This window comes from Bufo bufo, chromosome 2 (assembly GCF_905171765.1).
Source record: "Bufo bufo chromosome 2, aBufBuf1.1, whole genome shotgun sequence".
Classification (NCBI taxonomy): Eukaryota; Metazoa; Chordata; class Amphibia; order Anura; family Bufonidae; genus Bufo; species Bufo bufo.
Genome location: NC_053390.1, coordinates 53,318,765 through 53,344,410, shown reverse-complemented (window position 1 = coordinate 53,344,410; position 25,646 = coordinate 53,318,765). Strand labels below are relative to the sequence as shown.

Genomic DNA, 25,646 nt, shown 5'->3' with positions numbered 1-25,646 from the left:
AGACGGTTGAAACGTCGCACAGAGGGGAATAAAGGATCCACTTTTTTACGTCTATTGGAGTGCTGCCTCATCTTTGGAAACTATACTTATTCATAGCCGTCTTAGCCTGCGGCTGAGAGGACTTGCACCCACTGTTTTTGGTCTTGTGCTGCTGAGCTTTGTTTTTGGTTTCTTTCTATATATATATATATATATATATATATATATATATGGGACAGCACTTTATATATAAGGACCCTGGCATTTATCCTACATTATCGGCATGAGCAGTGCGCCCTCCACCGCTTTCAGGGCTCCATTCAGGAGATAGGTGCGGGTCCCAAATATGCCCCCATTGTCTCAGACAACCCCTTTAACTTCCTTAGGTCTAGTTCACACTTGAGTGTTTGGTCAATGATTTCCATAACCAGGTGCCGGTGAAAAACACAGAACAGGTACTCATTTTTCCATTATACCTGATCTCTTCACAAATGACTGACCAAAACACTCAAGTGTGAACTAGGCCTTAGGAAGGCAGGACGAACTAACCCCTAATTACCCTATCAATGAGTGCTAGATTGCGTTATTGAAATCCCTGATGTCCCATGAAAGCTCAATAACTGAGCAGAGCAGCACAGGACAATACTCCAGTAATAATTACTCCTAATACCTATAAAAGCAACAATGTACCAGTACTGTGCTGTTACTATGTAACCAGTGGTGCTCTACAGCGCCAGGATACAGCGGCCGCATGTGGAACTGCAGCCCACCCACGTCTAACGGGGTTCCTATTATCCCCAATCAGCGGCGAGCATTGTGGCCCCGCCCCCTTGCCCCTCCCCTGTTGCTCCATCCTGTGCTCCTCACCCGGTACAGACGGGCTCTCCTCCGGTGGCTGCAGCTGCCCCGTCCCGGCCTCGTCCTCCTGTCACCGCCATAGCTGCAGGTAAGAGGCGGCCGAGCGCCATGTGCTGCCGAACTAACAGTCCCAGCATGGGGGAGGCCAGTGATAGAGGACCTGCCGAGCGTGTGGCTATCATGTGTGATACTGACTAGAGGAACTGTGTATCTAAGCCATGGAGTGTGGAGAAACTGTGTATCTAAGCCATGGAGTGTGGAGAAACTGTGTATCTAAGCCATGGAGTGTGGAGAAACTGTGTATCTAAGCCATGGAGTGTGGAGAAACTGTGTATCTAAGCCCATGGAGTGCGATACTGACTGGAGAAACTGTATCTAAGCCATGGAGTGTGATACTGACTATAGAAACTGTGTATCTAAGCCCATGGAGTGTGGAGAAACTGTATCTAAGCCATGGAGTGTGATACTGACTAGAGAAACTGTGTATCTAAGACATGGAGTGTGATATTGACTAGAGAAACGGTGTATCTAAGCCCATGGAGTGTGATACTGACTGGAGAAAACTGTGTATCTAAGCCCATGGAGTGTGATACTGACTGGAGAAAACTGTGTATCTAAGCCCATGGAGTGTGATACTGACTGGAGAAAACTGTGTATCTAAGCCCATGGAGTGTGATACTGACTGGAGAAAACTGTGTATCTAAGCCCATGGAGTGTGATACTGACTGGAGAAAACTGTGTATCTAAGCCCATGGAGTGTGATACTGACTGGAGAAAACTGTGTATCTAAGCCCATGGAGTGTGATACTGACTGCTGACCCCCCTCCCGCAATCACTACCCCCTTCCCCCACCATTGACCCCAGGCCTCACTGTAGGTTATGGCATCTGAGGTGCACAATGGCTGCTGCGCAGCTCCGGGCACACACATTGGCACTGGCAGCCAGGGCTCCCTGTGGATCGTGGATATGCTGGGACTTGTAGTCCCTCATCCTGCACATGTTCTGCCGTCTGTTTGTGCTTATCCCGGGCACATCTGCTCATCATATAGATAGTTGTGCAACCAGAGGGCGTATAGAGCAAAGCCGCCCTGCGCCACCGCCCCCCGACAGCCCCCCATAGTCACAGACTGACCAAGGTAGTGCACCGACCCCTGGGTGCAACTCCCCATAAGCCTATAGACAGCGCTGCATTGATACTATTTGGCACCAGTACAGGGCCCCCAGGGGCCACAAGATATAAAGCGAGTCATAGGATATATTTTCCTTCGCAAGTCAGATGCAACACTTTACTAGACCTGTTGTCACAGCCCGGGCTGCTGTCTGTGGCGGCCTGCAGTCGGCCAGAGCCCCGGCCGCCGCCTGTGGCGGCCTGCAGTCGGCCAGAGCCCCGGCCGCCGCCTGTGGCGGCCTGCAGTCGGCCAGAGCCCCGGCCGCCGCCTGTGGCGGCCTGCAGTCGGCCAGAGCCCCGGCCGCCGCCTGTGGCGGCCTGCAGTCGGCCAGAGCCCCGGCCGCCGCCTGTGGCGGCCTGCAGTCGGCCAGAGCCCCGGCCGCCGCCTGTGGCGGCCTGCAGTCGGCCAGAGCCCCGGCCGCCGCCTGTGGCGGCCTGCAGTCGGCCAGAGCCCCGGCCGCCGCCTGTGGCGGCCTGCAGTCGGCCAGAGCCCCGGCCGCCGCCTGTGGCGGCCTGCAGTCGGCCAGAGCCCCGGCCGCCGCCTGTGGCGGCCTGCAGTCGGCCAGAGCCCCGGCCGCCGCCTGTGGCGGCCTGCAGTCGGCCAGAGCCCCGGCCGCCGCCTGTGGCGGCCTGCAGTCGGCCAGAGCCCCGGCCGCCGCCTGTGGCGGCCTGCAGTCGGCCAGAGCCCCGGCCGCCGCCTGTGGCGGCCTGCAGTCGGCCAGAGCCCCGGCCGCCGCCTGTGGCGGCCTGCAGTCGGCCAGAGCCCCGGCCGCCGCCTGTGGCGGCCTGCAGTCGGCCAGAGCCCCGGCCGCCGCCTGTGGCGGCCTGCAGTCGGCCAGAGCCCCGGCCGCCGCCTGTGGCGGCCTGCAGTCGGCCAGAGCCCCGGCCGCCGCCTGTGGCGGCCTGCAGTCGGCCAGAGCCCCGGCCGCCGCCTGTGGCGGCCTGCAGTCGGCCAGAGCCCCGGCCGCCGCCTGTGGCGGCCTGCAGTCGGCCAGAGCCCCGGCCGCCGCCTGTGGCGGCCTGCAGTCGGCCAGAGCCCCGGCCGCCGCCTGTGGCGGCCTGCAGTCGGCCAGAGCCCCGGCCGCCGCCTGTGGCGGCCTGCAGTCGGTCAGAGCCCCGGCCGCCGCCTGTGGCGGCCTGCAGTCGGTCAGAGCCCCGGCCGCCGCCTGTGGCGGCCTGCAGTCGGTCAGAGCCCCGGCCGCCGCCTGTGGCGGCCTGCAGTCGGTCAGAGCCCCGGCCGCCGCCTGTGGGAATTGCTATTTCTGCAATGTTCCTTCATGTTTTGCATGAAGTAGCTGAATCCTCTGGTGCCGACCGCTGTTTCTCAAGAAGTCACCTAACGATGGGAACCAGAGGCCGAGGGGAGTAGTAGTAGTCGGGCTACTCACCAGATGCATTCCTGTTGTGGTTTTTAAGAATTTGTGTTAGAGAACATTTCCTCCTAAAATAAAATAAAAACACAGGGATTTTCATGAGTTTTAGAAAACCAGAGAGCGCCACTCTTACAAACTGGCCTCCTTGAATGAATCCCAGCTGCAAGACCAGACCTGCCCTGTGTACATGGGTGGCACTGTTACGAGGCTGAAGTTGGTTTCTTATTCGTCCAGTTTCTTATTCACTGAAGTTGGTTTCTTATTCGTCAGTTTCTTATACATTACTATGAAAAATAAACCTTTTTTTCTCTTATTCCTCTGCAGTAAATCATTTTTTTTCTACATAAATGTTAAATATTATTTGTGAACAATCAGATTAATAAAAAAAAATCTAGATTATTTGTGTTTTTACAAAAAAAAAAACGATAGTGAAAAATGGATGAAAAAATATGCATTTTGAATAAGTAACTGAGGAATTTAAGGGGTTAAACGCTGTTGGGCCACTAATCTAAGGGTGGAAATAGAAAGAGTAAGGACCCCTCTATAATACCCAACTGTATCCAGCCTGGCCCAAACTGTGGATTGGCAAGAAAACAGGTGCCAACCTTGCCAAATATATACATTTTCAGCATTTTGAATAAGTAACTGGTGATTTTAAGGGGTTAAACGCTGTTGGGCCACTAATCTAAGCAAGGAAATATAAAGAGTAAGGACCCCTCTATAATACCCAACTGTACCCAGCCTGGCCCAAACTGTGGATTGGCATTAAAATAGGTGCCAACCTTGCCAACTATATACATTTTCAGCATTTTGAATAAGTAACTGAGGAATTTAAGGGGTTAAACGCTGTTGGGCCACTAATCTAAGGGTCGAAATATAAAGAGTAAGGACCCCTCCATAACATCCAACTGTACCCAGCCTGGCCCAAACTGTGGATTGGCAGGAAAACAGGTGCCAACCTTGCCAACTATATACATTTTCAGCATTTTGAATAACTGGTGATTTTAAGGGGTTAAATGCTGTTGGTCCACCAATCTAAGGGTGGAAATATAAAGAGTAATGCATTTCTCTGGAAAAAAAAATAACATGTTGGGGGAGATTTATTAACACCTGTCCATAGAAAAGTTGCTGAGTTGTCCATAGCAACCAATCAGATCGCTTCGTTCATTATTAACAAGGACTCTACAAAATGAAAGAAGCGATCTGATTGGTTTATGTTCAACTCATCAACTTTTCCTTTGGACAGATTTTGATAAATCTCCCCCGTTATCTCTAGGTCCATATATTTACAACAATACAATATAGGTCTTGTTTTAATCCACAGTTTGGGCCAGGCTGGGTACAGTTGGGTATTATGGAGGGGTCCTTACTCTTTATATTTCCACCCTTAGATCAGTGGCCCAACGACGTTTAACCCCTTAAAATCACCAGTTACTTATTCAAAATGCTGAAAATGTATATAGTTGGCAAGGTTGGCACCTGTTTTCCTGCCAATCCACAGTTTGGGCCAGGCTGGGTACAGTTGGGTGTTATGGAGGGGCCCTTACTCTTTATATTTTAACCCTTTGATTAGTGGCCCAACGGCGTTTAACCCCTTATATTCCTCAGTTACTTATTCAAAATGCTTATTTTTTTCATCCATTTTTCACTATCGTTTTTTTCAGTAAAAACACAAATAATCTAGATTTTTTTTTTTTATTAATCTGATTGTTTACAAATAATATTTAAGTTATGTAGAAAAAAAAAACAGATTTACTGCAGAGGAATAAGAGAAAAAAAAAGGTTTATTTGTCATTGTAATGTATAAGAAACTGCCGAATAAGAAACCAACTTCAGTGAATAAGAAACTGGACGAATAAGAAACCAACTTCAGCCTCGTGGCACTGTTTGTGGACAGAAGCAGCTCTGTTTTCTAATCCCATAGAGGAGATTGTCTGTAACTCGTCAGTTCTTAGTTGAATTTGTTTCTGGGAAATGTGACCTTGCAGTCGTCACCCAGCTTTTCCACGGCAGATAGTTATAGGATGATGATGATGGGTCGGCGCTGATATCATGGGGTCACATGACTGGTTTAATAAGCAGCTTGTGCCTTAGGAGACCCGGTGCACTGACTTATGCAATGGCTTCAAAACAAGTACACACAAAAAGGGGAGGGGCTTCCCTGACCAACCAGATTTCAGCTTTTATTTTTCAAGGAAATTGGTTAAATTAACCCTTTCAGGACCAAGCCATTTTTCACCTTAAGGACCAGCCATTTTTTAGCAAATCTGACCAGTGTCACTTTGTGGTATTAAATTTAAAACACTTTTACTTATCCAGGCCATTCTGAGATTGTTTTCTCGTCACATATTGTACTTCATGACAGTGGTTAAAACTGAGTCAAAAAATGTCATTTTTATTTTAAAAATAATACCAAATTTACCCAAATTTTGCAAGTTTCCAAATTTCAATTTCTCCACTTTGATAATAGTAATACTTTCAAAAATAGTTATTACTTTACATTTCCCATATGTCTACTTCATGTTTGGATCATTTTGTGAATGCCATTTTATTTTTTGGGGACGTTAGAAGGCTTAGGCCTCTTTCACACGGGCGTCCCGGATTTGCTCCGGATGCGTCGCGTGTGCATTGTGGTAAACCCACGCGAGTAGGCACGCAATTGCAGTCAGTTTTGACTGCGATTGCGTTCCGATGTTGAGTTATTTCCGCGCCAGTGCAATGCGTTTTGCACACGTGTGAGAAAAAAACTGAATGTGGTACCCAGACCTGAAACCGGACTTCTTCACTGAAGTTCGGCTTTGGGTTCGGTGTTGTGTAGATTTTATTATTTCCCCTTATAACATGGCTATAAGGGAAAATAATAGCATTCTGAATACAGAATGCATAGTAAACTAGCGCTGGAGGGGTTAAAAAATTAACTCCCCTCATCCACTTGATCGCGCAGCCGACATCGTCTTCCTTCTTCTTCTTCTTCTTTCAGGACCTGCAAAAGGACCTTTGATGACGTAATCGCACTCCCCACGTGGTGACATCAGCGCAGGTCATGAATGAAGATAGAAGATCCTTCTATCTTCATTCAGCAGGACCTGCGCTGACGTCACCACATGGTGAGCGCGATTACGTCATCAAAGGTCCTTTTGCAGGTCCTGAAAGAAGACGATGCCTGCTGCGCGAACAACAGGATGAGGTAAGTTAATTTTTTAACCCCTCAAGCAACATTTTACTAAGCTTTCTGTATTAGGAATGCTATTATTTTCCCTTTATAGCCATGTTATAAGGGAAAAAAATACAGTGCAGTGATTAGACTTTAATGGGGCCCGGGGATGCTTTCATCCCGATCATCTCGTAGCAACCATGCGTGAAAATCGCACTGCATCCGCACTTGCTTGCGGATGCTTGTGATTTTCACGCAGACCCATTAATTTCTATGGGGCCTGCGTTGCGTGAAAAACGCAGAATATAGAACATTGCACCCACGCGGAGTTCTCGCCCGTGTGAAAGGGGCCTTAGAAGTTTAGAAGCAAATCTTGAAATGTTTTAGAAAATTTCCAAAACCCACTTTTTAAGGACCAGTTCAGGTCTGAAGTCACTTTGTGGGGCTTAACATAATAGAAACCAGCCATAAATGGCCCCATTTTAGAAACTACAACCCGCAAGGTATTCAAAACAGTTTTTACAAACTTTGTTAACCCTTTAGGTGTTCCACAAGAATTAATGGAAAATGGAGATAAAATTTCCGAATTTCACTTTTTTGACAGATTTTTCCATTTTAATCCACTTTTTCCAGTAACAAAGCAAGGGTTAACAACCAAACAAAACAATATTTATTGCCCTGATTCTGTAGTTTACAGAAACACCCCATATGCGGTTGTAAACTGCTGTACGGGCACACGGTATTGCGCAGAAGGAAAGGAATGTCATATGGTTTTTGGAGGGCAGATTTCACTGGGATATTTTTAAGCTGCCGTGTCACATTTAAAGCCCCCCTGATGCACCCCTAGAGTAGAAACTCCAAAAAATTACCCCATTTTGGAAACTACAGGATAAGGTGGCAGTTTTGTTGGTACTATTTTAGGGTAGATATGATTTTTGGTTGCTCTATATTACACTTTTTCTGAGGCAAAGTAACAAAAAATTGCTGTTTTGGCACTGTTTTTATTTTTTGTTATTTACAATGTTCATCTGACAAGTTATATCATGTGGTATTTTTATAGAGCAGGTTGTTACGGATGTGACAATACCAAATATGACTCTTTTTTTGGCTGTTTCAGTTTTACATAATAAAGCATTTTTGGAAAAAATTACTTTTTAGTGTCTCCATATTCTGAAAGCCATTTTTTTTTTTTTTTTTGCGACTGGCTTATGTAGGGGCTCATTTTTTTTCAGTATGAGATTACGGTTTGATTGGTACTATTTTAGGGGGCATGTGACTTTTTGATCCCTTGGTATTACACGTTTTGTGATGTAAGGTGACAAAAAATGGCTTTTTGTACACCGTTTTTATTTTTTATGGTGTTCACATGAGGGGTTAGGTCATGTGATATTTTTATACAGCAGGTTCTTACGGATGTTACTTTATTTTGGGAAAAGTGCGTGTTTTTTTTGTACTTGAAACTTTAAATCTTTTTGTAAATCGTTATATATTTTTTTTTTACTTTTTTCTTTTTTTACTTTGTTCCCTGCCCCTCCCCCCCCCCACAACCTCTGGGGTCTGATCCCCTTTACAATACTTCTGTATTTTAATGCATTGGCTATAAGTGTATTACTCACTGTAATACACTTACAGTCTGCCTGCATCGGGCTGCCTTTCCCGCCATCGGGTCCCCGTCACAGCAGCGCGGGGACCCGATGGAGCCCGCACGTCTGAAGTCCGCACGTGCCGTGGTCAGAGCTGGCCGCAGCAGTGCAAAGTTTAATGCGCCGGCATCAGTGTCGGACTGGGGTACCTAGGACCCACCAGTAAAATTTATTTTGGGGGCTCACCGTACGCATACATTCAAATATAATAAATAATCTAACAAGTTTTTATATGAACATCGGCTGGTTGAGGTGCTGTACATTGAATATATGTATGTAGTGCAGTAAGTCTACTGTGTTATGTGCCACTTGTGCAGGGGGTGGGAGACTAGGGGCCCACTTTGCTCAGGGGCCCACCGGGGGATACCCCTGTGGGCCAGTCCGAGCCTGGCCGGCATCTGTGATTTCACCGATGCCGACGCACACAGCAGGGGTCCGGTTATCAGTGACTGCCGGACCCCTGCTGCGGTGCTGGGCGTTAAGTCACGTCTGGTTGCGCCGTACATGTAAGCCGCTGGTTTATTAAGGGGTTAAGTGCTACTCTTATATAGCTTTCTTCAGCTTATCAAATGAGTCTCCACAGTTGCTGAAGGAAGGACGCGGGAGCAGCGACCCGAACATGGCATCTGAGAATCTGACATTAGTTCCCATCACAGAACTCTTCCTCTGTTATTCCTCCTGGAAATGTATGAATAAATTGATCAATGGTTGTTACTATCCCCTTGTTAAGGGTGCATTAACACGACTGCTCAGTGTTTTGCGTTCTGCAAATCATAGGTGCCGCCCGTGTGCGTTCCGTAATTTACAGAATCTCTCCGCGATTGCCACGGAACAACGGATGCGGACAGCACATGGTGTGCTGTCCGCATCTTTTGCAGCCCGATTGAGAGTAATGGGTCCGCATCTGTTCTACAAAATTGCAGATGCGGACTCATTCATATGGTCGTGTGAATGAGGCCTTAATAGCATGTCTCTGCACAGTGTGACCGTGTCGGCAGTGGACGGAAGGCATCAGACTGTGTATAGAGAAATGTGGGCAAAGCACAGTTGACAATTTATTCATACTGTACAATTCCCAGAGGAATAACAGAGGAATGGTGCTAAACAGTTTTAAGAAAAGTTACTCCAGAATTATAAATTCAAAGGAAAACGAGCATAAAACTGACCAGGAGAGCTGACAGATCCTCTATACTACACCACACAGGAGAGCTGACAGATCCTCTATACTACACCACACAGGAGAGCCGACAGATCCTCTATACTACACCACACAGGAGAGCTGACAGATCCTCTATACTACACCACACAGGAGAGCTGACAGATCCTCTATACTACAACACACAGGAGAGCCGACAGATCCTCTATACTACACCACACAGGAGAGCCGACAGATCCTCTATACTACACCACACAGGAGAGCTGACAGATCCTCTATACTACACCACACAGGAGAGCCGACAGATCCTCTATACTACACCACACAGGAGAGCTGACAGATCCTCTATACTACACTACACAGGAGAGCTGACAGATCCTCTATACTACACCACACAGGAGAGCCGACAGATCCTCTATACTACACCACACAGGAGAGCTGACAGATCCTCTATACTACACCACACAGGAGAGCCGACAGATCCTCTATACTACACCACACAGGAGAGCTGACAGATCCTCTATACTACACTACACAGGAGAGCTGACAGATCCTCTATACTACACCACACAGGAGAGCTGACAGATCCTCTATACTACACCACACAGGAGAGCAGACAGATCCTCTATACTACACCACACAGGAGAGCCGACAGATCCTCTATACTACACCACACAGGAGAGCTGACAGATCCTCTATACTACACCACACAGGAGAGCTGACAGATCCTCTATACTACATCACACAGGAGAGCCGACAGATCCTCTATACTACACCACACAGGAGAGCTGACAGATCCTCTATACTACACCACACAGGAGAGCCGAAGGATCCAGTTTATTACTGCTGTTGTGTAGAATGTCTCGAGCTCCGGATAATCTTCCTCCCCATCTTGTCTCCATCTGCCATTCTTCATCCTCTTGTTAGGATGGGGGTGAAGTGGGCGGCAGATGTCTTCATTTCCTTTGTGTTCTGGGTCCTTCTTGTTATGTATATGACCTGGTGTTTGTGTAGGTCTCCAGTGGTGGGCACTGATGTCCACAGATGTGACCTCTGATGAGAGAGATTTGCCTATTCCCGGTTTTCCATAAAGCTGGAACACATTTTCAGACTCGCTCTCCCTCATCACATCCTGATTCTTGAGCAATAGCCAGGTGAGACACAACTACGAGGAGGATTTTATAGGTGCAGCAGTGCTGACTTTGTCATGCATCAGCCTCATCCGTCTTTGAATACCTTATGCTTTACACTTCTGCTTTGCTTGTTCATATGTGTTGCTGTTTTGTATTACAGCTCAGCTGGAAATCTGAAATCATTACAGTAAGGACAGAAAGATTAGAAAGTACAAGCGACTTGTGCGTTTGGTGATGTCATCATAGAGGGTCTCCAGACCACCAATTATCCCACTGAGCAACGCACGGGTAGTACTAGTACTAGTGGTAATCAGTGCAGGTACTATCTATATTAAATGATCAGGATCCATATGTTAGAAAGAAAGTCTTCTGACAAATTTAGCTCTGCTACTTCTGTATTCGCATCGAACCCTCTGAAGCTTAGAGACGACTTCACAAGCAGACATTTCCATATCCAGGTCAGCTGTCACTGTAGATGAGTGATTCCTAGATCATCGGCGTGTTTATTGGCGTTGTGTCACCCCAGCGGACAGAAAATGACATCACAGAGTGACATCACTATGGACCGTCAGGGGATACTAATAGTGACGGTACAAGGAATGGCGCCAAAATTGAAATGGTCGCCGTAACTCGCTAATTTTTACTTGGCGTGGCTGGCCGTCCTCAGAAGCTTCAATCTATCAGGTTGGATTTTAAGCTTCTTTCATATCTGCGTTTTCCTTTCCGGTTTTGAGATCTGTCAGAGGATCTCAAAACCGCAGGAAACGCATCCCTTTGAATAATACCACCGCCTGCATCTGTTCAGAACGAATCCGGTTGTATTATATATCGAAAATGCACATGCCGGATCCCATTGTAAATCAATGGGCGCCGTATCCGTTTTTGTTTTTTTTTGTGCCTGAAAAAAAATAATGATCCGGCACCATTGACTTATATGTTTTTTGATGCCAGTTTCCCATGACGCACACAAAAACTCTGCTTGCAGCGATTTTGTCTTCGGCATTGGAACGGAATGCATTCTGGTGCGCACACACACATACACACCATTGTTCATCCTGAGCCTCCTGATTCACCCAGTCCTACACTACAAGCTCAAGCAGGGGGAAGAAGCATCAGACAGCTGGATGATCACCACATTGTAAATCTCAATGCAAAATATACAGTACATCCAGGGTTAAATATGTCTGCACCAAATCTGTCATGGATGTTGCTTTCTACCCCCTTGCACTGGTTGTGTAGGGCTGTGTGAATCAGGTAGCTCAGGATGAACACTGCTTTATCTGTGTGCAGCACTGTGTGGCGGGTTTGCTGTAACATCCTGCATCGGGAAGCTGCCTCCATGTGACTCGCCTTTGGTCTATTAAAGGCCTCGCCGCTTGCATGTGGCTCAGTCAATCCAGGGCTCTTCCGCTGACACTGGGTCCTGACGCTGCTGCTTTCTGTTCCTGTCACCCTCGAAAGGTTAAATCTGACAAAGCAGGATGCCGGGTGTGTGAAGCAAGAACTCACTAAACTGTCCCGCATCTGGGACCATAAATATCCAGCTTGCGGTGTGATCGGGGTATTCTTGTGCTTGGCAGCAGTTTGTGTTTGTCGTCTAACATTGCAGTCATTTGATTGTCTTCAAGTGGCTGGTTTAACCCGTTCGCTACCAGCTGGAGCGATGTGTAAACATGGCCCCTGCTCACACGCGCAGCGGGCGCCATGGCCGGCAGATCCCTGCTCTTTCAATCCTTAAGTCCTTAAAGGGGTTCTCTGCTTTTGGGCTACTCCTGGTTACAAAGTGTCCTCCTGCTCAGATCCGCAGCGATCAGCTGCAATCTGTAAAGACACCAGGATGTAAGTGTTCAGTTTTCCTGCAGCGCCGCCACAGGGGAAGTCAAGTATTACACAGGAACCATTCACATCTGTGGGTTTTCTGTGTAATACAGCAAAGGACAGGTCATCCAGGGAGTGAGACGCTCTTTGTATTCACTTTCCATGCTGGCCAAGAGATGAGGATCCTGAGCAACATGGGGGCCCGCTTACTTAGTTCCCCCTTGTGCTGCCTTAAGATCCGTCTAATTTATGACGAGGCACGTGCCTTATAATAAATTAGGCGACTTTCACACTTGCGTTATTGTTGTTTTCTGGTATTAAGATCCGGCAGAGGATCTCGGTACAAGAAAAAAAAAAAGTTTGTATAGTCCTCTATATGGAAACAGATCCGTTCAGGATGTCTTCCGTTCCAGCAGCATTCCGCTTTGTGACTGGACAGAAAACCGATGCAAACTGCGGTTTTGTGTCTGGTCATAAAAACAAAAAAACAGATCCGGCACTGAAAACAATTTAAGTCAATAGTGACAAATCCGTTTTTTTGATTTCACACAATTTCAACACGATTTGATTTCACTCAACTGCATCCTAACGGAACGGATGCATCTTTATGTGCAAAATCAAGGGGACTTGTGACTATATTTTTTTTTTTTTTTTTTTTAAACTGATATGGTCACTCAAGTCCCTTAATAAATGGCCGCTGCTCTCATGGAGGATGTCCTAATGCGGAATCGGGGGAGGATTCTGCGTCAGCCGCTGCAAGGAGTCGCCATGTATTACACACCGGCCTGCGGTAATATGGACCTCCGACAGGTGTCTGACACCAGATATTAGGAGCTCTTCATCCTCACTCCATCTGTTGCCTTTGTCCTGACATTTGTGCCGCCCTTTTTACCTCCCCCACCTGCCCAGCGTGTGTTACTATGGTCTTCAGCCAGACCCCCAGTCCTGCTACCACCTGGTAATTGGATATGGTGTATACTGGTATTATTCAGGGTTTTCACCCATTGAGCTCTGTGCGCCCAGAGGCCATTGTGTCCCTTCTTAGCAGTTTTAAAGACGGGAAGGACTCCTTGTAAAGAAGCAGATGGACAGCATTGTCCTGGCCAGCGACTCGGCAGGTGGTCGCCGGGTGGAGTCCAGGGAGGAGGCTGAGACACAGGACCATATAGGCTACGTACAGCTGGTGGGCTTTCTCTCTGTGTCTGCCACCCCTGGACGTACAGCACGTTCCTCAGGACCCGGTTATATTACGTATGTGCTTCCTGTATATGTATAGAAGTATAATATCCCAGTAGATGTTATAGGAGTGCGTATAGATATCTGTAGTCTAGTTGTGTCCCACTTATACCACGTGTGTCTGTGGATTCTGTGGCCTGCATGTGTTTATGGATGTGTACAATATACATATGTTATTCAGGGCTCATGCACCCGAACGTGTGTCGGCAGAGCCCTTGTACATGTACTAATGGTCAGAAGTATAGATCCAATGTACGAAATGTAGTTGGGATCTGGATATATACTGTTGTGCCAGTGTATCTAAGTCTATCCTGTGAGATACCTTCTTTTTATATTGTGTATCTATCGTGTGTGATACTGTCAGTTGGACTGGTGTATCTAAGCCTATAATTTCTGACATGGAAAACCCCACAGTACTACATTCCCCATCTTTCGTAATCTCCTTTATAGAATAATTTATTAGATATGTCCGGTGAGCACCCCTCAAGTTGTGGCTCTGCAGCCACGGCCGAGGCGGCGGCGGTCAGCCAACCTGACATTCCCCTTTGTTAGACGTCGTCCATTGTATTTCCCCTTTGGGCGGCAGGGCTGATAAGTGATCTCTACTCCGTAGCTGGCGCGCTGCCAGTCGGTGGGTGTGTATCGCAGTTCTGCCCTCCGCTGGGCAGTGTTTACCTGTTGGCTGCTTTCCCAGATGCCAGACCTGAATGGGAGCGTAGCTGGTAGGGCGCTCTGCATTTATTATAGGATCCGTGAACTGTCATTAGGGATGTTCTGTATAATTGGCCACACAACAGTGGTGCTCATGGGGTACATGGGGGTATGGATAGGGCATCCTGCTCTCTTCTAATATCCCCCATACAATATTCTTACCATGATCTCGCTGCACTGCGGGTATGATCCAGTGCTAAGGACAGGGAGTGTGCCAACCCAGCATTCCCCCGAGTGGCACAGGTAACCCATCGTACCACACCAGACAGCTGTGTGACCCCAAAGCGGGACTTATCACACCCTTCTCTGGTATACATAATACTGAACTACAACTAGTGGCGCCCCCTGGTGATAAACATATTAATATAACCTACCTTCTGTTCAGCTGCTCCTCTTGTATTCTTTCTTCTGGGTCTCTCTTCCCAAAGAGGTTCTGCAGCAGCATGCTTTTTGAATATACAATGCAGCAGCTGTGCAGTATCTTCCTGCAGCTTGTGCAGAACGTCCTTGAGAAGGGGAAAATTCATCCATGATTGGCAGGAGGCATCCCTTGTGCTTCAGAAAGAGGTTCCCCACCTACTGGGGTAATCGACTGTAATATACACCTCCAGCTGCTGCAGAACCTCTTTTCACTACTTTCTCATTTTATGCACTGACTGCTGCTGCAGAACCTCACAGAAACCACGTGAATATTATCGATGCAGGGTTTACCAAGTACAAAAATGAGCAATAAACGGAGGACAAAGTGACATCTTACTCAACCCCAGTGGTAATTCTAGTCGTAATTAAATATTAATCTCTCAGTAATTATATCTTTTCTAAGAGCCGAGCGTGTCCAATGCTGGATTTGCCATTTGTCACACCCCTTGTATGCAGTATACCTGGATTTACATAGGACTGCCTGTAAACCTACAGAGTGATCACTGTACAGACACACTCCTGCTAGAGTGTTAGCTCTGCTACTCCTCTAGCTGTCTCCGATTGTAGCAGAGCACCTCTCAGTAATGTCCTCCTCCATCTTATCAAATGATCCTTTTTCCTCTTTTGCTTCCCCCTTGCCTGACATTTTGTGTTCATATTTTTAGGTTCAGTCTCCATCATGTTGTCCAGACTGAGAGTTGCAGTGAGGTCGGCTGCTCTGCTCCGCCGTGCCGTTCACACCAAGGAAAAAGGGAAGCCTCTGCTGCTCAATCCAAGGACGAATAAGGTGACTATCCTGCGGATCAGAGCTTGCACCTGTATGTAATTGTATCACTAGTGCAGACCATGTACCCAAACAGTCACTGGTGGGAAAACACTTAGTGGGGAATTAATCCAGACCGGCGCTTTCTGCACTGGTCTTGATATACCGTGCGGCGCCAGAGGATGCGCCTAATTTATGACGAGGTGCAGCCATCATCATAAATTGGACACATCCTCCGGCAGTCTGTGCGCCTAACCAGAAATCTACGCCAGTTCAGAGCTTCACTTGCGCCACAAAACTGGCGTAAATGAAGATAAATTTGTCTCTGCTGTTGGCCACTTCCCTTTCCCTTTTGGAAAACTGGTGAGTGCGGTGTAAAAAGAGGCATGTAAAATAATCAAACATTTGATTTGCTACCCCAAATCGCCACCAGTTCTGTGCCTGTGATCAGCTGTGAGCCCGTCTTACTTGGTTTACTCCATATTGTTTTTCAGGGAATGGCCTTCACCTTACAAGAAAGACAGATGCTTGGCCTACAAGGCCTTCTTCCTTCCAAGATCGAGACCCAGGACATTCAAGCTGCCAGATTTCACAAGAACCTGAACAAAATGGAAGACCCACTGGAAAAGTATGCTACTGAATGAATAGAGGGGAGGGGGGATGTCTTTTGGCAGTTATTGACCATGCAAAACTGCTGACAAAGCTCGGTAGGGAAGAGCAGGACAAACATACCTTTTATTATCAGGAGTAGTATGAATATGAAGTTTTATTCTACTCCTACAAGTGCTGTAGTGATCTCCTGGTTGGATGCTGCAGCTATCGAAGGAGAGGGGCTGTGGAGGAGCTCAGTGCAGAGAGCACTTCACAGTGAAGCTCTGGGTACTTGCAGGAACAGAATCTGGCAGAATAAAACTTCATGTTATCTTTACTCCTGATAATAAAATATTTTCACCAATTGCCAACTGAGAGGCTGCTCTCCATCCAGGGCTGGACTGGGATTACAAGACAGCCCTGACACACAAACCCCACCAACACATATACATGTGCGCTATGCACACAGAAGTGTGCAATGCTTTACTTGATCATGCCCCTGTGTGTAAGTCATCAATACAAGAAAGGAAATAAAAGTAGAACACAAAAATGCCTACATTGTCAGAGACCTACTTTACCCTCCTCAACAGCAACACGTACCATGATAAAGCTCAAAATGCCTCTCGGCAGCATCTGATTCCACCACACAGGACAATATATGCCCCCAACAGTGCCAAGTAAACACCACCATGCAGCACAAAATGCCACCCAAGTAGTGTCAAATAATACAATACAGCACAAAATATCTCCCCAACAGCGCCAAATAAATACTCCCATGAAGTGCAAAATACTTAACATTATTGTCTCTTGACAACCCCACCCTCACTGGCAGCATGAATGTCCCCTGACCACCTCCCTATTGGCAGCAGTATTGTCACCTCACAACCACTCCCCCATTGGTAGCATTATTGTCCCCTTTAATATGACTTGCTGCTCTACTACTACTCTAGTTCACCTGGACCCTCTCCCTTGTAAATTATGTAGTGGTAGATGCAGGTTGCAACTTTCTAAATGGGTAGTTTTAGGAGCTCTTTGAAGTAGGGTTGTCTCGTGTATAGAATATCAATACTTTTGTCCCGGTATCGGTTCGATACCAGGATTTGCCATTTACCGATACTAGGCTGCGCTACTGCGCAGCCTAGTATCAGAGAACATGGAGCGTGCTGCTCTCAGCACACTCCATGTTCCCTCAGCAGCACAGGGGAGAAGGAAGCAGTCCCTCCCTCCCCCCTGTGCTGCTGCTGCCGCCACCAATGAGAGGGGAAAGAGGAAGGGAGGGGCTGTGGCCACTGCGCCACCAATGAAGTTAACTAACTCATTAATTCAAATACAGGAGGCGGGTGCTGGCTGCAGAATCGTATAGCCGACAGCCGACCTCTATGAGAGGTAGCTGCGATCCGCGGCAGTTAACCCCTCACGTGCCACAGTGGAGAGCTCTATTAGGGAGAATAGGGCAAGGGTTCTAGCCCCTAAGGGGGCTAATAGTTAGTAAATAAAAAGTAAAAAAAAGTTTAAAAAAACAAACGCCAAAATATTGAGTATAAATTACCTCCTTTCTCAATTTTACATATAAAATATATAAACAATAAATAAATAAACATATTACTTATTGCCACGTCCGAAAAGTCCAAACTATTAAAATATTAAAAAATATCTCCTATGCGGTGAACATAGTACATAGTATATAGGGCCGAAAAAAGACATTTGTCCATCCAGTTCGGCCTGTTATCCTGCAAGTTGATCCAGAGGAAGGCAAAAAACCCCTGTGAGGTAGAAGCAAATTTTCCCCACTTAAGGGGGGAAAAATTCCTTCCCGACTCCAATCAGAATAACTCCCTGGATCAACGACCCCTCTCTAGTAGCTATAGCCTGTAATATTATTAAGCTCCAGAAATACATCCAGGCCCCTCTTGAACTCTTTTAGTGAACTCCCCATCACCACCTCCTCAGGCAGAGAGTTCCATAGTCTCACTGCTCTTACCGTAAAGAATCCTCTTCTATGTCTGTGTACAAACCTTCTTTCCTCCAGACGCAGAGGATGTCCCCTCGTCACAGTCCTGGGGATAAATAGATGATGGGAGAGATCTCTGTACTGACCCCTGATATATTTATACATAGTAATTAGATTGCCCCTCAGGGCATTTTTTATAAAGTGAATAACCCTAATGTTGATAATCTTTCAGGGTACTGTAGTTCCCCCATTCCAGTTATTACTTTAGTTGCCCTCCTCTGGACCCTCTCCAGCTCTGCTATGTCTGCCTTGTTCACAGGAGCCCAGAACTGTACACAGTCCTCCATGTATGGTCTGACTAGTGATTTGTAAAGTGGTAGGACTATGTTCTCATCACGGGCATCTATGCCCCTTCTGATGCAACCCATTATCTTATTGGCCTTGGCAGCAGCTGCCTGACACTGGCTTCTACAGCTTAGTTTGCTGTTTATTAAAATTCCTAGGTCCTTTTCCATGCAGGGCTCCAGATGGCGACCAAAATGGTCGCCAATGCGACTTAGAATTTACAAATGGCGACAAGACTTTTTAGTCTTGTCGCCATTTGCGACTAAACCCGCAGCTCTGCTCAATACAGCGGCGGGCACAGGAGATGATAGTTCTCAGCAGCGCAGGAGGAGTCTCTCCCTCCCCCCTGTGCTGCTGCTGCCCCCGCCGCTGCCAATAAGAAGAGGCAGGAGGAGGAGGGGGGGGGGGCTGTGGCCACTGCGCCACTGCGCCACCAATGAAGAAAACTGACCTGTAATACAAATACAGGAGGCGGGAGCCGGAATCAAATAGCCGGCACCCGACCTCTGTGACAGGGAGCTGCGATCAGCTGCAGTTGAGTTAACCCTTCAGGTGCGGTACCTGAGGGGTTAATTGTAGCTGATGGCAGCCCCCTGTCACAAAGGTCGGGTGCCGGCTATTTGATTCCGGCACCCGCCTCCTGTATTTGTATAAGAAACGTTGGTGGCACAGTGCGCCCCCCCCCCCCCCCCCCCAGTATAATAAACATTGGTGGCTCAGTGGGCAGTGCCAATGAGGGTTAAAAAATAAAAAAATAATTTTACTCACCTCCTCCAGTTGATCAGGTAGCTGCTGGTCTCCTGTTCTTACTTCTTTCTTCAGGACCTGTGGTGACATCACTGAGCTCATCACATGGCCCATTACCATGGTGATGGATCATGTGATGAGCACAGTGATGTCACCACAGGTCCTGAAGTAAGAACAGGAGACCGGCAGCTACGCGATCAACTGGAGGAGGTGAGTAAATTATTTTTTAATTTTTTAACCCTCATTGGCACTGCCCCCTGCACCACCAATGTTTATTATATTGGGGGGGGGGGGGGGGGCACACTGCGCCACCAATGTTTATTATATTGGGGGGGCACACTGCGCCACCAATGTTTATTATATTGAGGGGGGGGCACACTGCGCCACCAATGTTTATTATATTGACCTTCTACTATGCATTCTGTATTCAGAATGCTATTATTTTCCCTTATAACCATGTTGTTATAAGGGAAAATAATACAGTTTATACACTGTCACCTAGCAACCATGCGTGAAAATCGCACCGCATCCGCACTTGCTTGCGATTTTCACACAGCCCCATTAACTTCTATGGGGCCTGCGTTGCGTGAAAAACGCACAACACAGAGCATGCTGCGATTTTCACGCAACGCACAAGTGATGTGTGAAAATCACTGCTCATGTGCACAGCCCCATAGAAGTGAATAGGTCCAGATTTAGTGCGGGTGCATTCCGGTATTTTGAATGCCGGATCTGGCACTAATACATTCCTATGGGGAAAAATGCTGGATCCGGCATTCAGGCAAGTCTTCAGTTTTTTTCGCCGGAGATAAAACCACAGCATGCTACGGTTTTCTCTTTTGCCTGATCAGACAAAATGACTGAACTGAAGACGTCCTGATGCAAACTGAACGGATTTCTCTCCATTCTGAATGCATGTGGATATGCCTGATCAGTTCTTTTACGGTATAGAGCCCCTGTGACGGAACTCAGTGCCGGAAAAGAAAAACGCTAGTGTGAAAGTGCCCTAAAATATTAAGTTTAAATCCCCCCTTTCCCAATTTTACATATAAAATATATAAACAATAAATAAATAAACATATTACATAGCGCTGTCCAAACTATTAAATTATTCAAAAATATCTCCTATGCCAGCGGTTCTCAACCTAGGGGTCGCGACCCCTTTGGGGGTCGATCGGCCCTTTCCGGGGGGTCGCCTGAGGCTTCCTATTGTGGGTCGCCCGCACAACGGCAGCGGCCCCTTATCCTCGCGCACAGGAAGTGATGTCCTATCACTGCCTGTGCTTGAAGGAGCCTGACGTCTGGAGGGGTAAGTCGGGCCACCTGTCTGCTGAGATCCGAGTTTTTTCGTTAATGACCCTGAGCACCATTTATTTATTTGGGGGAGACCTGAAGCGCCGCTGATTTATTTATTTGGGGGACCCTGAGCACTTCTGATTTATTTATTTGGGGGAAACCTGATGCACCACTGATTTATTTATTTGGGGGTACCCTGAGCACCGCTGATTTATTTATTTGGGGGACCCTGAGCACTTCTGATTTATTTATTTGGGGGGGACTTGAAGCACCACTGATTTATTTATTTGAGGGGTACCCTGAGCACCACTGATTTTTTATTTTTTTTGGGGGGGGGAGGGGTACTGTGAGCACCACTGAGTTATTTATTTGAGGGGTACTGTGCGCACCACTGATTTATTTTTTAGGGGGTATTTGTTGTTATTTATTTTAAAGTTATTTATTTGGTTTACAAATATTTTGTATTTATGCTAAAGTTCTGTGGTTATGAATGAATACTTGTGTATTTGAATTAACATTTGGTGTATTGGTGTCTGTGCGTGTTTTTGGTGGGTCATCATAACAGTAGCAAAATTAGTTATGACATAGCAAGGAAAAAAATGTAATGGTTAAGGGTCACCACAACATGAGGAACTGTATTAAGGGGTCACGGCTTTAGAAAGGTTGAGAACCACTGTCCTATGCGGTGAGCATTCGCCATTTTTTAGTCACCTTGTCACTCCAAAAAATAGCATAGGACTGTTCTATTATGGGCCGAATGTTTCATAAAATGCGAAATGCACGCGGCTTTTTTGGTGTGTTTTTTTTTTTTTGCGCGGTATTGAGTATCGCAATACTTTTTTATGGTGACGAAAGCGAATCAAAATTTTGGTTTCAAAACAACCCTACGCCGATCTGATCGGTGTAGCATTGTCACGATACCAAAATTTTGATTCAGTTTCGATTTGGCGACTAAAAATTTGATTTGGCTCCTAAATTTTTCAGTTCAGGAGCCAATGGCTACTAGGTATTTTTTTTAGGCTGGAGCACTGCCATGTCAGTGTTACCCAGTGTTTTACCATTTAGTATGTACGGGTGACTTGCATTTTTCCTTCCCATGTGCATAACCTTACATTTGTCAGTGTTAAACCTCATCTGCCACTTATCTGCCCAAGCCTCCAATCTATCCAGATCCCTCTGTAGTGTATACACAGTATGCTGTCCTCTGTAGTATATATACAGTATACTGTCCTCTTCCGTGTCAATTACTTTACACAGTTTAGTGTCACCTGCAAAAATGTATACTTTACTATGCAAGCCTTCTACAAGATCATTAATAAATATATTGAAGAGAATAAGGCCCAGTACTGACCCCTGAGGTACTCCACTAGTGACAGTGACCCAATCTGATTGTGTACCGTTAATAACCACCCTCTGTTTTCTATCATTGAGCCAGTTACTTACCCACAAAAAAAAAAGAAAAAACGCACGATTCAACATTTTTTTTAGTCACCTTGTCCCCCCAAAAAATAGGATAGGATTGTTCTATTATAGGCCGGACATTTCATAAAATGCGGAATGCATGCGGTTTTTTTGGTGTGGGTTTTTTTTTTTTTTGCGTGGTATCGAATGGTATCGAGTATCGCAATACTTTTTTATGGTATCGAAACCGAATCAAAATTTTGGTATCGAGACAACCCTACTTTGAAGTGACCTTAACCTGTGACTCTCCAGTTGTTGAAAAACTACAATTCCCAGCATTATGGGAGTGATAATTCTGCAAACACTTGAGAGCCATAGGTTGGAGATCACTGACCTCAATGAAAATGGTCTCTAGTGGTGTCTGCCTGTATCTTGTATCTTGTATAACAGATAGGCCAGCACTACTCACTGTTGTTGCAGTCGTTCCAGTTGTGGTGGTGCCTGTAGCATTGGATCCTGGTCCAGGGGTTCCCGTAGTTGCCAACGATAAGTAGAAAAAGCTCACAGAGCTTGATAAAGACCGTTTGGTTGAAACGTTGCTGCACAAGGTGTAATAAAAAAAGTTTAATTTGATCCATTTGGAGTGCCGTGGCTTTTTCTACTTATCGTTGCCTGTATCTTGGTTATAATATGGTTTCTACACTGTAGCAGCTGGTGCCTGTTTTTTACATGAAACACATTTTCCATGCCAAAATGTGTGTGACTGTATGTTAAGGACCTTGGCCACCACAGGTCCTGGCTGTCAAGAGAGTTCTAAATGATGCAGGTCCATTCTACTGTTTGAAAACCCAATCATCATTCGTAGAAAGGTCATAAACGTAACGACTAGAGTTTTCCTTGTAGTGGTTCTTCCTTTTAATATCTTTGTATCAGGAAAATGGAGCTCCTGACACTATACAGCTCCAAATACCCTTAGTAGACATATTTAGTAATTAGATAACAATTTTACCGCCTGCAGTCACCACTAGGGAAAGCTAAGAAACATAGTGCTTTTAAGTATAAATGTCTGCAGTTAGCTCCCTCTAGTGGTGGCTGTATGCAGCCAGATTGTTGTCATTTATTTTTAGGTGTGTGCATGGGTTTTGGAGCTTTATATTAGTAAAATGGGGTTCCAACCAGTATAAAAATATATTAAGTGACTCTTCAGCACAGAATGGTGTTCTGGGAAGGATCTCCTATCCCAGTTTCTTGCCCTTTGTGACTGTGTGAATCATGTTTTTCCATTATGCTGAGAGTACTCTTATTCTATCCCTTTCCTCTCCAGGTACATCTACATAATGGGCATCCAGGAGAGAAATGAGAAGCTTTTCTACAGGATATTACTGGATGACATAGAGCGGTTGATGCCCATCGTGTACACCCCCACCGTTGGGTTGGCCTGCTCACAATATGGGCATATCTTTCGGAGACCAAAGTAAGGAAGCAAAAAAATAATGTTTTGGCTTTCTAAAAGGAATTTGTAAAAAAAATAATTATAATAATTCTTCCCAAATTTAGAATTCCGCATCTTAGCAAATGGTATTATTTCTCAAAGTGACCTGAATAGATTAGATTTTTTTTGTATACTCATGCTTTTCTGATACAGCGTCCCAAATGATTAAATTATTAAATTCTTCCTGCATCCTCCACTAGGGAGAGCATAAGAACTTACTGTATACTGACATATCATTACATTCAATAGGAGCCATGTATGCAGTAGGCTCTTTGGCTCCACCTTCTGGTGGTTATAGGTAGGCGGAATGGTAGAATGTAGATTACTGTGTGAAGAGAAGCTGGAGATTTTGAACTCTGTATCAGACAATCATACTCTATAAACTATACCAGGGATTGCCAACCTGCGGCTCTCCAGCTGTTGCAAAACTACAACTCCCAGCATGCCCAGACTGCCTTCAGTTATCAGCCTACAGCAAAGCATGGTGGGAGTTGTAGTTTTACAACAGCTGGAGAGCCACAGGTTGGCCAGCCCTGAACTATACAGTAGTTTTTAGGCCTTCACCTAATACTTTCTATACGTCATGTTTCCCTACAGGGGTGTGTATATTTCCATCTTTGATAAAGGACATATCAGATCCATCCTGGATAACTGGCCAGAGACAGATGTTAAGGTAATGGAGTCATTATTGTGTCATAGGAGGAGTTACCGCATTATAAAAATCACACATTATTTACTTCAAAATGTGTATTTTTTTTACCATTTTCAAGATCACTGTTTGCTGTCAGTAAAAGGTAACTTCCTATTTATATCCAGAATCAGGTCATTTGTACAGACCTAGTAATTAGCTGAAAGCTTGCTACTGTTGTATCTAGACTGTTCAATCTTCTGGAAGGTAAATATATTATAATCCCAAATCTCTTTACTTTTTGCTACACTGTATCAGTGCAGGTAAAATGTATCAGGCTAGAGGCCGGACAGTTTTTAGGACTGTCTAGACTTGATACAATTGTAGCAAGTGCTCAACCCAGAGAAGAATTTGGTCAGGCTGGGTTTTCGGCTTCTAGTTATAATCAAGAATGTTTCCTTTTACTGATGGTAAAAAACTGCAACTTTCTTATTCTTTGTATACACAATCTTAAAGGGTTTCTATCACTTAGTTTCACCTATTTAGCTTTCAGACACTAGCGATCCGCTAGTGTCTGCTCTATCTAACCATCCTAATATAAGAGCTTATTGTCCTGCCGTTTAGCTAAAAAAATAACTTATATAGATATGCAAATAAGCCTCTAGGTGCTATGGGGGCGTGATTAGCACCTAGAGGCTCCGTCTACCTTAACAAACTGCCGCCGCCCAGCGCGTCCCTCCAGCCCGCCCATCTCCTCCGGAATGCGATGCTCCTCGTATTCGGCGCATGCGCAGTGAATGTCTGATCGCTTCCCTGCTCAGACATCTCCACTGCGCCTGCGCCGATGACGTCATAGTGCTCCGAGGAACAGGCGCAGTGGAGATGTCTGAGCAGGGAAGCGATCAGACATTCACTGCGCATGCGCCGAATACGAGGAGCATCGCATTCCGGAGGAGATGGGCGGGCTGGAGGGACGCGCTGGGCGGCGGCAGTTTGTTAAGGTAGACGGAGCCTCTAGGTGCTAATCACGCCCCCATAGCACCTAGAGGCTCATTTGCATATCTATATAAGTTATTTTTTTAGCTAAACGGCAGGACAATAAGCTCTTATATTAGGATGGTTAGATAAAGCAGACACTAGCGGATCGCTAGTGTCTGAAAGCTAAATAGGTGAAACGAAGTGATAGAAACCCTTTAAAGCAGAGCTTTGCTTTTCTCTTGCAGGCAGTTGTGGTAACAGATGGAGAGAGGATATTGGGCCTTGGGGACCTCGGGGTGTATGGAATGGGAATTCCTGTAGGAAAGTTGTGTCTGTATACGGCCTGTGCGGGTATCCGGCCTCAGACATGTCTCCCGGTGGTCATCGATGTCGGCACAGATAATCCCGTAAGATTACATTCTCGTTATAGATGGCATATTGCTAGCATGTTCCATAATTTGATGATTTATTAGGGGTCAACTGCCAGCCTATCTATGATCCCCAGACTGAGATGCCACAGCAACCGGAAAGACCATTCTGAATTGAAAATATTGTATCCTGAGACCATTGTATCTTGAGGGACCACTCGTATTAAATATGTTACTTATCCTGTACTGATCCTGGGTTACATCCTGTATTATACTCCAGAGCAGCGCTCACTATTCTGCTGGTGGAGTCACTGTGTACATACATTACATTATATTACATTACATTACATTACATATCCTGTACTGATCCTGGATTACATCCTTATCATACTCCAGAGCTGCACTCGCTGTTCTGCTGGTGGAGTCACTGTGTAGAT

The 25,646-nt window shown here is 46.0% G+C and overlaps 1 protein-coding gene across 4 annotated transcripts in view; it reads left to right on the top strand.

Moving 5' to 3' along the window:
- The first annotated feature begins 802 nt into the window (after window positions 1-802).
- The window catches only part of ME2 (malic enzyme 2), a 59,799-nt gene continuing 34,955 nt past the window's right edge, over window positions 803-25,646 (top strand). The window contains exons 1-7 of one of the 4 annotated variants that reach the window (XM_040421084.1): window positions 803-925; window positions 10,625-10,752; window positions 15,315-15,436; window positions 15,907-16,040; window positions 23,068-23,217; window positions 23,833-23,908; window positions 25,087-25,248. In XM_040421084.1, the coding sequence (XP_040277018.1) occupies window positions 15,329-15,436; window positions 15,907-16,040; window positions 23,068-23,217; window positions 23,833-23,908; window positions 25,087-25,248 (630 nt within the window). In that variant the 5' untranslated portion in view covers window positions 803-925; window positions 10,625-10,752; window positions 15,315-15,328. Of the gene's footprint in view, window positions 926-10,467; window positions 10,486-10,624; window positions 10,784-15,314; window positions 15,437-15,906; window positions 16,041-23,067; window positions 23,218-23,832; window positions 23,909-25,086; window positions 25,249-25,646 lie in introns of those variants that run through there. The other 3 variants (XM_040421085.1, XM_040421086.1, XM_040421083.1) reach the window with 3 other exon arrangements.